The sequence below is a fragment of the Nansenia antarctica genome, assembly GCF_963989245.1.
Source record: "Nansenia antarctica genome assembly, chromosome: 6".
NCBI classification, from domain to species: Eukaryota; Metazoa; Chordata; class Actinopteri; order Argentiniformes; family Microstomatidae; genus Nansenia; species Nansenia antarctica.
The window spans coordinates 17168682-17183681 of record NC_137676.1 but is presented as its reverse complement, the minus strand read 5'-3'; the positions used below and the strand labels follow the sequence as shown (position 1 = coordinate 17183681).

The following is a 15000-nucleotide window of genomic DNA, read 5'->3' as shown; positions in this document are numbered from 1 at the left end:
ATTCTATCCCTCTCTTTTTTCCTCTCCACCACGTATCCATTCATTTACGTGCGGGGTGTGTTTCGTGACTGGGTAGATAGTGTGTCATAGTACTCTGGGCTCATTCATGTACACCAGCACTTCTCTGGCAGAGGGAATAAATGCCGGTGTTGTTCCCTCCTGAAGTCCAACGGCAACAGAAGCCTTTTTCGGAGGGGTCAGACAGAGCGGGACACAGGCCATTCCAAAGCCCCCCTCCCCCTCCCCCTCCCCCCCCTCCTCCATCCACAGTGTGGGTTACACACACCTTCCGGAAAGCTCCGATTCGCCGCTTGGGGAAAAGGCTACACATATTCTGTGACTTGGAAGCTTCCAGAACCAGAACACAATGATGGAGTATGGAGATCAGGAAATAGTACCTGTGTTCTTCAAGGACCCCAATCAAGGACCCCAATTGAAATAAGCCAGTGGCTTTCTTGGGTTTTTATCCTGTTAGTTGACCTTGTATGTAATATGTACTTTCATGTACCTACTTCTGCAAATCTTCTAATAAAGTTTTCAATCAATCAATCAATCAATTCTGCGATGACATAATCGAGGAGTGCACACACCACCACGCACGCACGCACGCACGCGCACGTGCACACACACACAACTGGCACACAGAACTGACACACACATATACGCACACACACACACACACACACACACTCACACACACACACACACACACACACACACACACACAGACGCTCACCTGTTGGAGTGTTCCTCCAGCACCTGATAGACGCTGATGCGGAAGGTCTCGTTGTCGAAGCGCTCGTGGATGAAGTCTTTATAGATGCGGAACTCTGCCGCGGTGACCGCCTCCCCCTCGGGGATCCGCGATAGGTCGAAGCGGAACTCTCGATGATGTCGCCGCACCGTGAGGAACTCCTTATCATGCTCCACTGGAACACACACACACACACACACACACACTCTCACCATCAGACAGACTGCAGGCCAAACTGACACTGACTGACTGATCGACAATAGAGACAGACAGACAGTGATACAGGCAGCAGGGACGCGGGAAGGGGGGTGCTGAGGGTGCTGCAGCACCCCCTAGCGGCAGGCAGAAGGAGCTCCTCCTGCCTGAATTAAAAAAATATAAATATTATTCAAACAATAATTTAAAACAATATAATAACTATTGTTGCTTTTGGGAATACAAATAAATTTGTTTTTTGTAATAAATGTAAAAATGTGTTTGTTAGTTTTAATGTTAGTGATCACATGGTCATATCTTGCTAGGGAATCTCTGAGTTCTTTAGCAAAAATGCTAAATCAGCCAGAACAATTGAAGTGGAGTTGGAAGAAGATGCTGAGCTTAACAACACTCCCATTAATGCTCTACTGTCGGACGTTGTTGAGAAAGAGCAACAGACGGCCAGAAACGTATTAGAACTGATATTCAGATCCATCCGATTCTTCGGCAGCGAAGGGCTTCCGTTAAGAGGCAATAACAATCGACATGGAGTGCTGTCTGTAATAATGGTCAACATCATGTTTGTGGACATTGTGGGACACTGTGAGCTGAGTGGAAATTACTGTAAATTCCAACACATTGTTGGTAAAATATTTAACGTTACGTCTTTGTAGTGTGTGGGTGCGTGCGTGCTTAACTATTATTGCCCGTGCATTGGGGCCCGTCGTTATGCCACTGTGTGCGTGTGAGCGAACGAGCAATCAGCGAGAGGGAGGGAGGGAGGGAGGGAGGGAGGGAGAGAAATCGTTATAATTTTTTCCCTGGCAATTTTTTTGCCCTGTAGCGTATATAGACAGCACCTCAGCACCCCCAGTCAAAATACCTTCCCGCGTGCCTGACAGGCAGACAGACAGACAGACAGAGACAGGCAGACAGACAGACAAACAGACAGTCATACAGATAGACAGGCAGACAGACAGACAGACAGACAGACAGACACTGATACAGATAGACAGGCAGACAGGCAGACAGTGATACAGATAGACAGGCAGACAGGCAGACAGTGATACAGATAGACAGGCAGACAGACAGAGACAGGCAGACAGACAGACAAACAGACAGTCATACAGATAGACAGGCAGACAGACAGACAGTCAGACAGACAGACACTGATACAGATAGACAGGCAGACAGGCAGACAGACAGACAGTGATACAGATAGACAGGCAGACAGACAGACAGACAGACAGACAGACAGGCAGACAGACAGACAGACAGTGACACAAATGGACTGGGGGAGACTGGGGGTACAGAGTACCTGTTAACCCCCGGTGCTCTGAACCAGATCCACACAGACCAGACATGTGGTAGTGCCTATGTTCCTGTGTGATTGAGACATCCCTCCAGCACATTACACTACTAGACCAGGACAGCAGGCATCTGGTCCACATGGGCTCTGGGATAGAGACGCGTGCTCTCTCACTGACAGCTTTATGAGACTTCTTATTTCTCTCTCTTCCTCTCTTCCTCTTCTGAAGACTCGAGGGAGGTCACCTCTCTGCTCTCCTCTCCGCTGCCCCTCATCTGGATCTCATGAAGTGGAGAAGCCCCCCCTCCCCCCCCCCCCCCCCGGCCTGCACACCCTCCAGGACCCCCCGTACCCCTCCGGCCCTCGGCGCCCCTGACCCTCCCTCCCTCCCCCCTCCTCATGTCACAGCCGGATGTTCCTGGGGTCAGCGCCTTGTCTCTCATCATCTACTAGCTCCACTTCACCCCTGCCCCCCCCCCCCCCACATCTCCCCCACTCCTCACGCCCCCCCCCCCACCCCCGTCTGAGAGATCCACCACCACATAGGCACACACACACACACACACACATACACACATACATACACACACATGCAGACACACACACACACACACGCACCCACCCATGCTTTTCCTCAACAGCTCTTTATCAGACTGCCTTATTAGATATTAGATATTTAGCAGACGCCGTATTCCAAAGTGACTTACAATCGATACATTTGACTAAGCAAGTGAATCATCAATTCACCAGTTCTAGCAGGAAGAGTAATCTAGCTCAGGCCAGGGGCCATTGGCAGTCGTCGTGATAGAAGAAAACATTATTTTTTTTACACTGGAGAGACAGTACAAGGGGGGCACTGGAGAGGCAGTACAAGGGGGGCAATAGAAGTCTTAGGAGGCATAGTATAGGGGAAAAGCAGGTGTCTCAGGAGACGCAGTGCTGGGGGGTAGTGATATCTCAGGAGGAGCAGTTGAGGTATAGTCTGAAGAGATGGGTCTCCAATGTAGTGAAGAGACGTGACCGGGCAGCGCGACTGCCGTGTTGGCGTAGAGGTGGTGGGACCAGGCGGCCAGCAGAGGTGTAGGAGCGGAGTGCACGGGCTGAAGTTTGTGGGGTGACCATTGCCTGTAGGTATGCAGGGGCTGTCCCTTTTGCTGCCTGGTAGGCAAGCACCAGGGTCTTGAATCTGATGTGAGCTGCTATCGGGAGCCAGTGAAGGGTGCGAAGGAGGGGGGTGACATGAGAAAATTGGAGATTGGGAGGTTAAACACCAGACGGGCAGCAGCATTCTGGATGAGCTGCAGAGGTCTGATGGCGGAGGCGGGGAGCCCAGCCAGGAGTGCATTGCAGTAGTCAAGGCGGGAGATGACCCAGTGATTGGGTCAGGAGTTGCAGTGCTTCTCTGGTGAGGAATGGTCGTATCCTTCTGATGTTGTAAAGGAAGAATCTGCAGGAGCGTGCTGTCGCTGCGATGTTCTTCTTCTTCGGCGTATGGGTAGTTGTTTTTCCTCTCCACTCCACCAGGCTCGGGGCCGAGGGGCTACCCTTTTACCACCCCGAGACCTGGTTGAGGGGCTCACCCGGGCTATATTTCTGGACACCCCTCCAGAAGCCACGTCATCGTCTCGTCATCTAATACCGACAGACCATGCATCCCGTTGGGTGGGTGGTACACCGGGCAATCCAGGATAATATGGTCTGCGGTTTGGTCCTCTGCGCCACACTCGCACGACGCATTTGGGGCCAAGCCCCATCTGTGCATTGATGAGCGGAAACGCCCGACGCCGGTCCGGAGACGATTGAGCCTCACCCAGGATAGCCTTGGCAAGTCCATCCCGAGGGGCTCAGCGCCGGCGACTGGGATGTGGTCGCGGAGTTTGGAGGTGTTAGCCTCCCACTCCGCGCGCCACATATAATCCGCCCATCCTGCCGCACTGATGTTGAGATCTCTGCATTGCTGCCTGAGATCCTGTGCGGCAGGCACAAATGGGTGTCTCGACTTGAGACGCCGGGAGGGCTCCGCTGTTATAGTGAGCCTATCATGGAGCAGATGGTTATTAAGCTCCACGGCCCGGCAGGCGAGACGTGCTGTGGCTCCCATGCGGCGGAGGCCTGCGGGCTGGATGCCTGCTAGGATGGGAAGGTTGTCCACGGGGGTAGGACGCAGGCATCCTGTCACAATGCGCAAGGCTTCGTTTATAGGCGAGTCGATGAGGCGGGTGTGGGCACTGCGACACCATACTGGGGCGCAGTATTCACTAGTTGAATAAACGAGGGCTAGGGCTGCCGTGCGCAAGGTCCTTGCGCCGGCGCCCCAGCCCGAGCCAACCAGTCGCCTCATCAACGCCACACGAGCTGTTAACTTCTTGCGCAGTGACTCGAGGTGTCGGCGAAACGTGAGCGTCCTGTCCAATGTCACGCCGAGATAGATTGGCTCAGCGGAACATGGCAGGGGAGTTCCATCTAGGTGTACTCTAAGCTCACGTTTAGCCTCCCTGTTGTTAAGGTGGAAGGCAGCCGACACCGTCTTTGCCTCGCTAAGCTTCAATCTCCATTTCCGGAAGTATGCCACTAGTGTCTGCATGTCCTGGCTCAGAATCCCCTCCACAGACTGCCAATTTCCAGCAGAGTACACCACTGCGAGGTCGTCTGCGTAGGCGTACTTCCGCGAGAGTGTGTTGGGCAGGTCATAGGTGTAGATATTATAGAGGAGGGGGGCCAGGACCGATCCCTGAGGGACGCCGTTCTTAAGGCGTCGAAGCCTGCTTAGCTGTCCGCGACCGGTGGTGAGGGTAAAGCTGCGGTTACGGATGAGCTCCATGATCATTCTGACCATGTGCCTGTCCGGCAGCAGGCGGAGCAGCTTGCAGGAGAGGCCGCGATGCCATACGGTATCGTAGGCAGCCGTCAGGTCTATAAAGACGGCCCCGGCCTTCTTTTTTGCCGAAAAGCAATCCTCGATGTCTTGAGTCATAAGGGTGACTTGATCTACGGTCGACCTCCCGCGTCGGAACCCGGCCTGCTCACGTGGGAGCAGCGGGTCGACAATTGGTTCGATGCGGGCATAGATGAGACGCTCGAGGATCTTGAAGGGGATGCATAACAGAGAGATGGGACGGTAACTCTTAGGGTCCCCTTCAGGCTTATTCGGTTTAGGGATCGCAACAACTAGGGCTCTTCGCCAGATTTTGGGGATCTTGAGTTGGCGCAAACAGGAAGTGAGGAACGCTCTCAGCCAGGACTTCAAGGCGGGTGCGGCATGGAGAATAAGCTCCGGGCAGATGGAATCAGGCCCCGGAGCTTTCCCTGGCTTTAGATGCTGGAGGGCAGCAGCGAACTCCTCCGGGGTGAATTCACCGGAGATGTAGTCACTGCTAGGTGTTGGGGCCCTCCAGAGGTCTGACACTTCTTTTGCCACAAGTCGAGACGACTCGCGGTCTTTGCCCTCGTATGACCCACTTTTCACAAATTGTGATGCGATTTTATTTGCAGAGATGGGGCAGTGACGGGGGGAGTGTCTGGACCTACCAGTGAGATTGTTCATGATACTCCATGCCTTACGGCTGGAGTGCGAGAAGTCGATGGAGTCAATGGCCTCCTCCCAGCTGCGATGTTCTCCGCACAGGATAGGCGGTTATCCAGGATCGCTCCAAGGTAGCTAGTTTAGAGCTTAGAGCTTTGGCACCAGTGCACAGGCTCTATTTCTGCCAACCCTCCCAACACACACACACACACACACACACACACACACACACACACGCACACGCACACACAGTCACACACACACAGACACACACACTGAGATCTCCGATGCTGCTGTCAATGGATGCAAGAGAAAAATGAGGAAAACAAAGTTGTTTTGGGGATTTCATTCCTCTTATCTGCTATGTATTACTTCTTCATGATTCCCTCTCTTTCTTGCTTTCTTTCATTCTCTCCATCCTCCTATCAGCACCACCCCCCCCCCTCTCTCTCTCTCCCTTGCCTTCTATTTCATTCTCTCCATTCTCTTTCCCTTTCCCCTCTCTTCCTCTCCTTTATCGCCTGTCACCATCGAACACACTTAAACACACACACTGCAAACACACACTGTTGAGTGTGTTCCACACAAAGGCTGTACTGTCCCATTGGGTAGTGCCGGGGTGAGGGCATGGGCATCTAGTTACTGGCCAATCGGAGACAGGCTCTGTACAGGCCACTCCTGAGGAGCCTGACTTCACGGTCCCTGTTGTCCTACCAGCTCAGTGGCCTTGCGGGTTAGAGTGTCCGCCCTGAGATCGGGAGGTCGTGAGTTCGATCCCCTTCGAGCCGTAGTCACACCAAATACTATAAAAATGGTACCCGATGCCTCCCTGCTTGGCACTCAGCATTAAGGGTTGGATTGGGGGGTGTACTTGTACATCAAGCCACCTCACACTTACGGAAACAGGAGATCCTGCTCCTATGGGCCGTTAGGCTCGAGAAACCGAAGGTCCTGTCTCTGGGGACAGCGGCTCAGTGTAAATACATGGAACGGAATGAGGAATGGAGTCAAACACAGAGCATGGAATGGAATGGAATGAGGCGGTTGATGATACCCATTCCTCATTCCATTCCATGCATTTACAATGAGGGGGGTCCTTCCGATTTCTGCCTCCAGGGAGAGGAGAACTGCTGTATCAGAGGCGTACAGACGTTCTCTCTGTAATATCTGTCTGTCACCCCTTGACGAACAAGCAGCAATAGACAGACATCCAACAGAGAGCACACGCTCAGCATAGAGCAGCAATGCAACACAATACCATACACAACAAACAGGATGTTATACATTGTTACTGCATACAATCAGAATCCCCACCTCTGGTCGTGCCTGCCACTCCCCTGGACCCTGCCACCCCCACCCTTCCTGCAGCCCCCCTGGGTCTCCCTCCCTCCCTGGGTCTCCCTGCTCCCCCCCCACACTCCCCCGGCTCTTCCTGCCGCCCCCCATGGGTCTCCCTGCCCCCCGCCCCCCCCCCCCAGCCCCCCGAGCCCCCTCCTAGCCCTAATGCCAGAGTGACCTCACACCTGTCTCATCAGAACAACCCAGCCACTCATCCACACCTGTGCCAGTGCAGCACAGTGGGCCACTCCATCAATGGAGGCTTTCATGGTGCCCCTGCCCTGCCCCCCCCCCCGGCCCACCCAAAAGGTCACGCTGTGTGTCTACAAGGCATACATTATCCTGCTATAAGGCTCTCAGTGCTGCTACACCTGCTCCACTCCTCTCCCAGTCGTCTCCTCTCCATCTCCTCTCCTCTCCTCTCCTCTCCTCTCTTCTCTTCTCTTCTCTTCTCGTCCCCTCTCCTCTCTTCTCCTATCCTCTCTTCTCTTCTCTTCTCGTCTCCTCTCCTCTCTTCTCTTCTCCTATCCTCTCTTCTCTTCTATTCTCCTATCCTCTCCTCTCCTCTCCTCCTCTCCTCTCCTCTCTTCTCCATCTCCTCTCTTCTCCTCTCTTCTCTTCTCCTCTCCTCCTCTCCTCTCGTCTCCTCTCCTCCTACAGTGTTAATGTCTCCTCATCCCCCTCTTACTAACATCTGCTAATAATGCCTGTCTCTCTCTCTCTCTCTCTCTCTCTCTCTCAGACACAGTGTTAACGTCTCCTCCTCTCCCCTGTTCCTCTCTCAGAGACAGAGGGAGTATGCAGCAGAGTGGCGTATCATAATGGCCTCTGTTCTCCCTAGACTCGTAGCTCTTGAGTTGACTGTAAGTGGTTGTGACGGTAGTAAACATATTTACTGCCTGGTTCTGCTCCCACACGGCTGAGTTAGAACCAGGGACATTAATCAGCCGGCGGAGAACAGCAGGAATACAAACAGTCCATGTGACACAGCCTTGTCAGCACACAGGTGCAAAGTGTGTGTGTGTGTGTGTGTGAGTGTGAGAGTGTGTGTCCGGGGGGTGCGACCTCACACGTACTCATACACAATGAGGCCAAAAGAATGTCAAGTCAGTACGGCTGATCTAAAAGAGCTCAGCTGTGCTCCCTCTCTCACTTTCTCACACACACACACACACACACACACACACACACACACACACACACACACACGTGCACGCACACACACGTGCACAAACGCACGCACACACACACGCACACACACACACACACACACACACACGCAAACACACACACACACACGCGCACACACACACACACACACACACACACACACACACACAGAGCTGAGAGGATTATGTGGTGTGGTTCCCTCCCATCTCCTGCCGTGAGATTTGAACCTTACGCCATAAATAACAGACAGCAATGACAGAGCAGCCTGGCCCTCTCGCTGCACTAACACTACAACCCTCAACCTCGACCTCCGAAACCTCCCAAAACTCCTTTGTCCCTCCGCAGGCCGCCCTGCCCCTCCCACCCCAACCCATCCATCCTCCTCTCTCTTTCCCTCTTCCATCTTCCAACCCCTCCCACCGCTGTCTCTCCTACATGCCCCTCCCATCCTCCCGAGGTCCCTGCTAAGCCTCAGTCCGGGCCCTCCCATCCCCGCCCCTCCCCTCCCCGCCCTGTCAGCTCCAGGGCCCTCTCTCTCCTCCCAAGGCCCAGCGCAGGTGCACTCCCTCTGGGGAGAAGACCTGTTCACCCTGGCCCTGGAGAGAAGCCGCCCGCCCCTTCACTAGAAGAAAAAAAACCTTTATCTCCACTTCTGAGGACAGCTGGGTGCAGCTGTGAAACCCTGCAGTAACCCTTTCTTTCTTTCTTTCCTTCTTTCTTTCTTCTCTTCTTCTATTCATATCCCACAGTTCACTCGTTCCGTCTATACATCAGTCACTGCGTTCCCTCTCTCTCTCTCTCTCTCTCTCTCTCTCTCTCTCTCTCTCTCTCTCTCTCTCTCTCTGTGCTCTCCCTTCTGCTTCTCTGAGAATGAAAACAGCCCCAGCATGGAGCTATGTCCTCCTGCTCTCATGGCTTTTCTCTCTCTCTCTCTCTCTCTCTCTCTCTCTCTCTCTCTCTCTCTCTCCCTCCTTCTCTCCCCCTCCCTCTCTCCCCCCCTCTCCCTCTCTCTCCCTCCCTCTCTCTCTTTCTCTCTCTCTCTCTCTCTCTTGCTCTCTTTCAATCTCTCTCCCTCCCTCTCTCCCTCCACCTCCTTCCTCCCCTCCCTCCCTCCCTCCCCCCCTCCCTCCCTCCCTCACTCCCTCCCACCCTCCATCCCTCTCTCCCCCCTCCCCCCCTCCCTCCCCCCCTCTCTCTCTCTCCAGGGCCATTCCAGTAGTATGGGAGTCATTACATGTGAGGCAGAGGAGCCGTTAAAGCCAAGCGGGTGCGTTTATGACTTCCTCTGGGAGGAAGCAAGTGGCCATCGCCCCACCTGTGTTAAACAAACACACAAACACACAAACACATTCACATACACCCACACACGCAGAAAAACACACATCTCTCACACACACACACACACACACACACATGCATAAACGCACACGCGCACGCACACACACACACACACACACACACACACACACACACACGCGACAAGAGTGAGTCCCATAAGTCACCCACCTCCCAAACCCTCTCTCTACATGTTTCATGCACGCACGCCGCAAATGCACACACACACACACACACACACACACACACACACACACACACACAATCACAGGACTTTGATTGACCATGGACACATAACTGTTTCAGTAATAAGCCGCCCGTTCCTTCCTTGTTTTACTCTTCTGTCAGTTTGAAATCAAACAGTCCTGCTATTCCCAAAACACAGATGTTCGCCTTTTAACCAAGATGCTGGATGTGGTCATGAGATATCAAAACCACATCATTTCACTCCAGATTGAAACAGACCGAACACCCACACATGTGCAGACCACAACAGAGATGAAGAGAGGAATTCTTTCCCTCCAAAATCCATATTGCACACCTGGCATACAGAGGAAGGTTAACATCAATTAGACCCTGTTTAGGCGACAGACCGCTCTAAGTCGTTTTTAATTAAGATCCTGAAAACCTTTTGGTGAGATCTGGCCATGCGTCGGGTTGGGCCCAACTATCCCAGCTTTGTCTCTCCGCACGAGGGGAAGGAAGGAGGCAACAGAAAGAGTCTTTGAGGCTCCCCCCGTCTCTGGCGATCACCCTCTTCCAGCCCCTTCCCCAGATGCCGTAATCCCCAACACCCCCTCTACGCCTCGGAAATACTGTTTTGGTCAGTTTTTTTTTCTTTCAAAACAACTGAAGGAATGTTGAAAATGTTCTTTTCTTTTACACCTTTTATTCATCCGGGAAGAAAGTCAGTTAAGAAGAACTCTCGGCTGAAATCTCTCCCCCTTCCTCTCTCTCTTCCCCATGTCCTCCCTCCTCTCCCCCTTCCTCTCTCTCTTCCCCCATGTCCTCCCTCCTCTCCCCCTTCCTCTCTCTCTTCCCCCATGTCCTCCCTCCTCCCCCCTTCCTCTCTCTCTTCCCCCATGTCCTCCCTCCTCTCCCCCTTCCTCTCTCTCTTCCCCATGTCCTCCCTCCTCTCCCCCTTCCTCTCTCTCTTCCCCCATGTCCTCCCTCCTCTCCCCCTTCCTCTCTCTCTTCCCCATGTCCTCCCTCCTCTCCCCCTTCCTCTCTCTCTTCCCCATGTCCTCCCTCCTCTCCCCCCCTCTCTCTCTCTTCCCCATGTCCTCCCTCCTCTCCCCCCTCTCTCTCTCTTCCCCCATGTCCTCCCTCCTCTCCCCCTTCCTCTCTCTCTCTTCCCCATGTCCTCCCTCCTCTCCCCCTTCCTCTCTCTCTCTTCCCCCATGTCCTCCCTCCTCTCCCCCTTCCTCTCTCTCTCTTCCCCCATGTCCTCCCTCCTCTCCCCCTTCCTCTCTCTCTCTTCCCCATGTCCTCCCTCCTCTCCCCCTTCCTCTCTCTCTCTTCCCCCATGTCCTCCCTCCTCTCCCCCCTCTCTCTCTCTTCCCCCATGTCCTCCCTCCTCTCCCCCTTCCTCTCTCTCTCTTCCCCCATGTCCTCCCTCCTCTCCCCCCCTCTCTCTCTCTTCCCCCATGTCCTCCCTCCTCTCCCCTTCCTCTCTCTCTCTTCCCCATGTCCTCCCTCCTCTCCCCCCTCTCTCTCTCTTCCCCCATGTCCTCCCTCCTCTCCCCCCCTCTCTCTCTCTTCCCCCATGTCCTCCCTCCTCTCCCCCCCTCTCTCTCTCTTCCCCATGTCCTCCCTCCTCTCCCCCTTCCTCTCTCTCTTCCCCCATGTCCTCCCTCCTCTCCCCCTTCCTCTCTCTCTTCCCCCATGTCCTCCCTCCTCTCCCCCCCTCTCTCTCTCTTCCCCCATGTCCTCCCTCCTCTCCCCCTTCCTCTCTCTCTTCCCCATGTCCTCCCTCCTCTCCCCCCCTCTCTCTCTCTTCCCCCATGTCCTCCCTCCTCTCCCTCCCTCTCCCCCCTCTCTCTCTCTTCCCCCATGTCCTCCCTCCTCTCCCTCCCTCTCCCCCCCTCTCTCTCTCTTCCCCATGTCCTCCTCCTCTCCCTCCCTCTCCCCCCCTCTCTCTCTCTCCCCCCCTCTCTCTCTCTTCCCCCTCTGCCCTTGAGCCAGCGGACCCCAGACACTTCCCCGACACCTCTCGCTCCGGAGCGCCCTGACGGGTCACATTAGCCCAAGTGTCTGTTCAACACCCTAACACCCCTCAGGCCCCCCATCCCCCCCCCCCGCCCGCCCCCCGCCACACCCCCCCCCCCCCCCGCCCGGTGTTGGAGGTGGGGACTCAAGAGAGGGAGAGAGAAGCTGGAGGGACGATGAACTTTTAGGCCGTCCAGTCAGGTCAATGTCAGGCCTCTCACATGGCTGGTAAGGGGATTATAATGCTTCATAGAGTCAGCCCCTAAGCTGCTTATCACGCGCACTCTAACCTGGAGAGCGCTGACTTCAGCTACTCCCTCCGTTTCTCTACCTCCGTTTCGCCCCTCTCATTCGCTGGATAATCCCTTCTCTCTCTTCTCTCTCTCTCAGAATCACTCAGCTAAAACATCCTGCCCCCTCCACCAGTGTATACACCATGGTACAAGTGTGTCACATTTTCCAATACCTCTAGAAGGAGAAAGAGAGAGAGAGAGAGAGAGAGAGAGAGAGGGAGAGAGAGAGGGAGAGAGAGAGAGATGGGGAGAGAGAAAGAGAGAGGGAGAGAGAGAGAGGGGGGAGAGAGAGGGAGGGGAAGAGGGAGGGAGGGAAAGAGAGAGATGGAGAGAGAGAGGGAGGGATAGAGAGAGAAAGAGAGGGAGAGAGAGAGAGATTGCTCAAGATGTTTATCCTATAAAAAGGAAAGAAGGTTTGATCTCCTAGGTAACGGGTGACTGCCCGCAGCAGAGTGATTACCGCGTTAGGAAACATCCTGCCCACTGGCGACTACTGATGACATCATGCCTCTGTGATGTATTTATACTGCTGTAACGACTGACAGCTCTGGCTCCCTGGGAAAGGGTCAACAGAGTTCCACACTATAACTTACCCACTCTTAAGAGTCATTAACTCACCGTGTGTGTGTGTGTGTGTGTGTTAATGTGTGTGTGTGCGTGTTAATGTGTGTGTGTGTGTGTGTGTGTGTGTGTGTGTGTGTGTGTGTGTGTGTGTGTGTGTGTGTGTGTGTGTGTGTGCGCGTATGCATGCCCATGTGGTTGCATGCGCAGGTGTTTCATATATTAATGTGTGTGTGTGCGCGCAGCAACTCTGGGATGAGGTCGTAAGACTGGGGGGGGGGGTTATAAGACCTTCATGTTCCAGCCCTCCCATCCCTGAAACCAGTCTGTGTTCCAGCCCTCCATATCCCTGAAACCAGTCTGTGTTCCAGCCCTCCCATCCCTGAAACCAGTCTGTGTTCCAGCCCTCCCATCCCTGAAACCAGTCTGTGTTCCAGCCCTCCCATCCCTGAAACCAGTCTGTGTTCCAGCCCTCCCATCCCTGAAACCAGTCTGTGGTCCAGCCCTCCCATCCCTCTGAAACCAGTCTGTGTTCCAGCCCTCCCATCCCTGAAACCAGTCTGTGTTCCAGCCCTCCCATCACTGAAACCAGTCTGTGTTCCAGACATTCCATCCGTCTGTGTTTCAGGCCTTCCTCTGTGACCTCTCCCTCCCTCTTATGGTAACACTCTGAGAGGCCTGCACTCTGCGCCCGTAAACACCAGAGCTGGGTTTCACCTCATGCTTCACTGGTCGTTATGGAGGTGCACTTCCCCTCCGAACCGCAGAGATTTACTGTATGTACACAGACCCGGGGCTCAGAGGAATGCACCTCACTGAGGTTATAGACCCTCTCTCCCTCTGCTCGACGTGGCTCCGTACAAGCCAGATCTGTCCCTGTTCTACATGGCCCCATACCAGCCAGATCTGTCCTTGTTCTACATGGCCCCATACCAGCCAGATCTGTCCCTGTTCTAAATGGCCGCATACCAGCCAGATCTCTCTGCTCTACATGGCCCTATCCGCTTGTTAAGTCTGACGTCAAAAGTGACGTTTAACTATTTCCGGGTCTAAACCAGAAATTCTCCGCACCAGAGTACCTCTGAACTACAGCGGTAGAATGACAGTTTAATCGTTTTTTAGACTCTGATCTATTCATTCAACAAGGGACACAGCACTTTCCCGTTTTCTCCATATTGTCAGGGTATTTGAGCCTCGGAAAAGCGCTGTATAAATATAATTAATTATTATTATTATTTCTCCATTTCGAAGACAGCGCCTCAGCCAACGTCGGACCCGGAAACACGTCACGACTTAACAAGCGGATACCAGCCAGATCTCTCTGCTCTACACAGCCCTATACCAGCCAGATCTCTCTGCTCTACACAGCCCTATACTAGCCAGATCTGTCCCTGTTCTACAAGGCCCCATACCAGCCAGATCTCTCTCTGGCCCTCTCTCTGGCCCTATACCAGACAGATCTGTCCCTGTTCTACACAGCCCTATACCAGACAGATCTGTCCCTGTTCTACATAGCCCTATACCAGCCAGATCCCTTTATAAAGGAGATCACTGTCTCTACCGCCACATCACACCCGGCTCCCTCCCCGTAACTGCTGGCCCTATGAGCCAGATCTCTCTCTACACTGCCCTGTCAACCGGACCGCTCCCTGCTCCACTCCTAAGCCTTGTCAGGCTTGAAGAGAGATGCTGGAGCTTGAGAGGGAATGAGAAGGTTCATCTTGACAGACAAACTGTAAGCATACTTTCGAGCTGTACGGTCATTGCATGGTCCCGGCTCTGTGGTGTGTGTGTGTGTGTGTGTGTGTGTGTGTGTGTGTGTGCATGGTCGTGTGCGTGTGCTTGTGGAGAGGGCTGGATAGAAAACAGAGATTTCTGCCATATTGACTAGACTAGGATCTGTCGGCTAATGCCAGCGTAACCATCTGTGCTTCCTTTCACTAAGGCGATATCACAACTCCAGAAAGACATGCGACCACAGTCATTCAGAGTTCCCCCTCTCTTTTCTCCTCATCCCCCCTTTTTACGTTCTTTAATTTAGCGGCCGCAGCAACCACACCCTCCTCAACCAGCCAAGCCACCTCTTATTATAGACCTCAGGAGAATACACACACACACATACAGTACACACACACACACACATACGCACACACACACACATACAGTACACACACACACACACACACACATACGCATACACACACACACACACACACACACACACACATACACACATACACACATACACACATACACACATACACACACACACACACACACACACAGGGGAGAATTCCAGTGTCTACATAAATAT

General features: G+C 53.7%; 1 protein-coding gene across 1 annotated transcript in view; it reads right to left on the bottom strand.

Annotated features, from left to right (window-relative positions):
- The window catches only part of bmp7b (bone morphogenetic protein 7b), a gene marked incomplete at its 3' end in the record, with an annotated part of 49892 nt that overhangs the window by 6445 nt on the left and 28447 nt on the right, over window positions 1–15000 (bottom strand). Inside the window, exon 2 of the mRNA XM_080533299.1 lies at window positions 737–929. Coding sequence (XP_080389425.1) covers window positions 737–929 — 193 coding nt within the window. The remainder of the gene's footprint in view (window positions 1–736; window positions 930–15000) is intronic.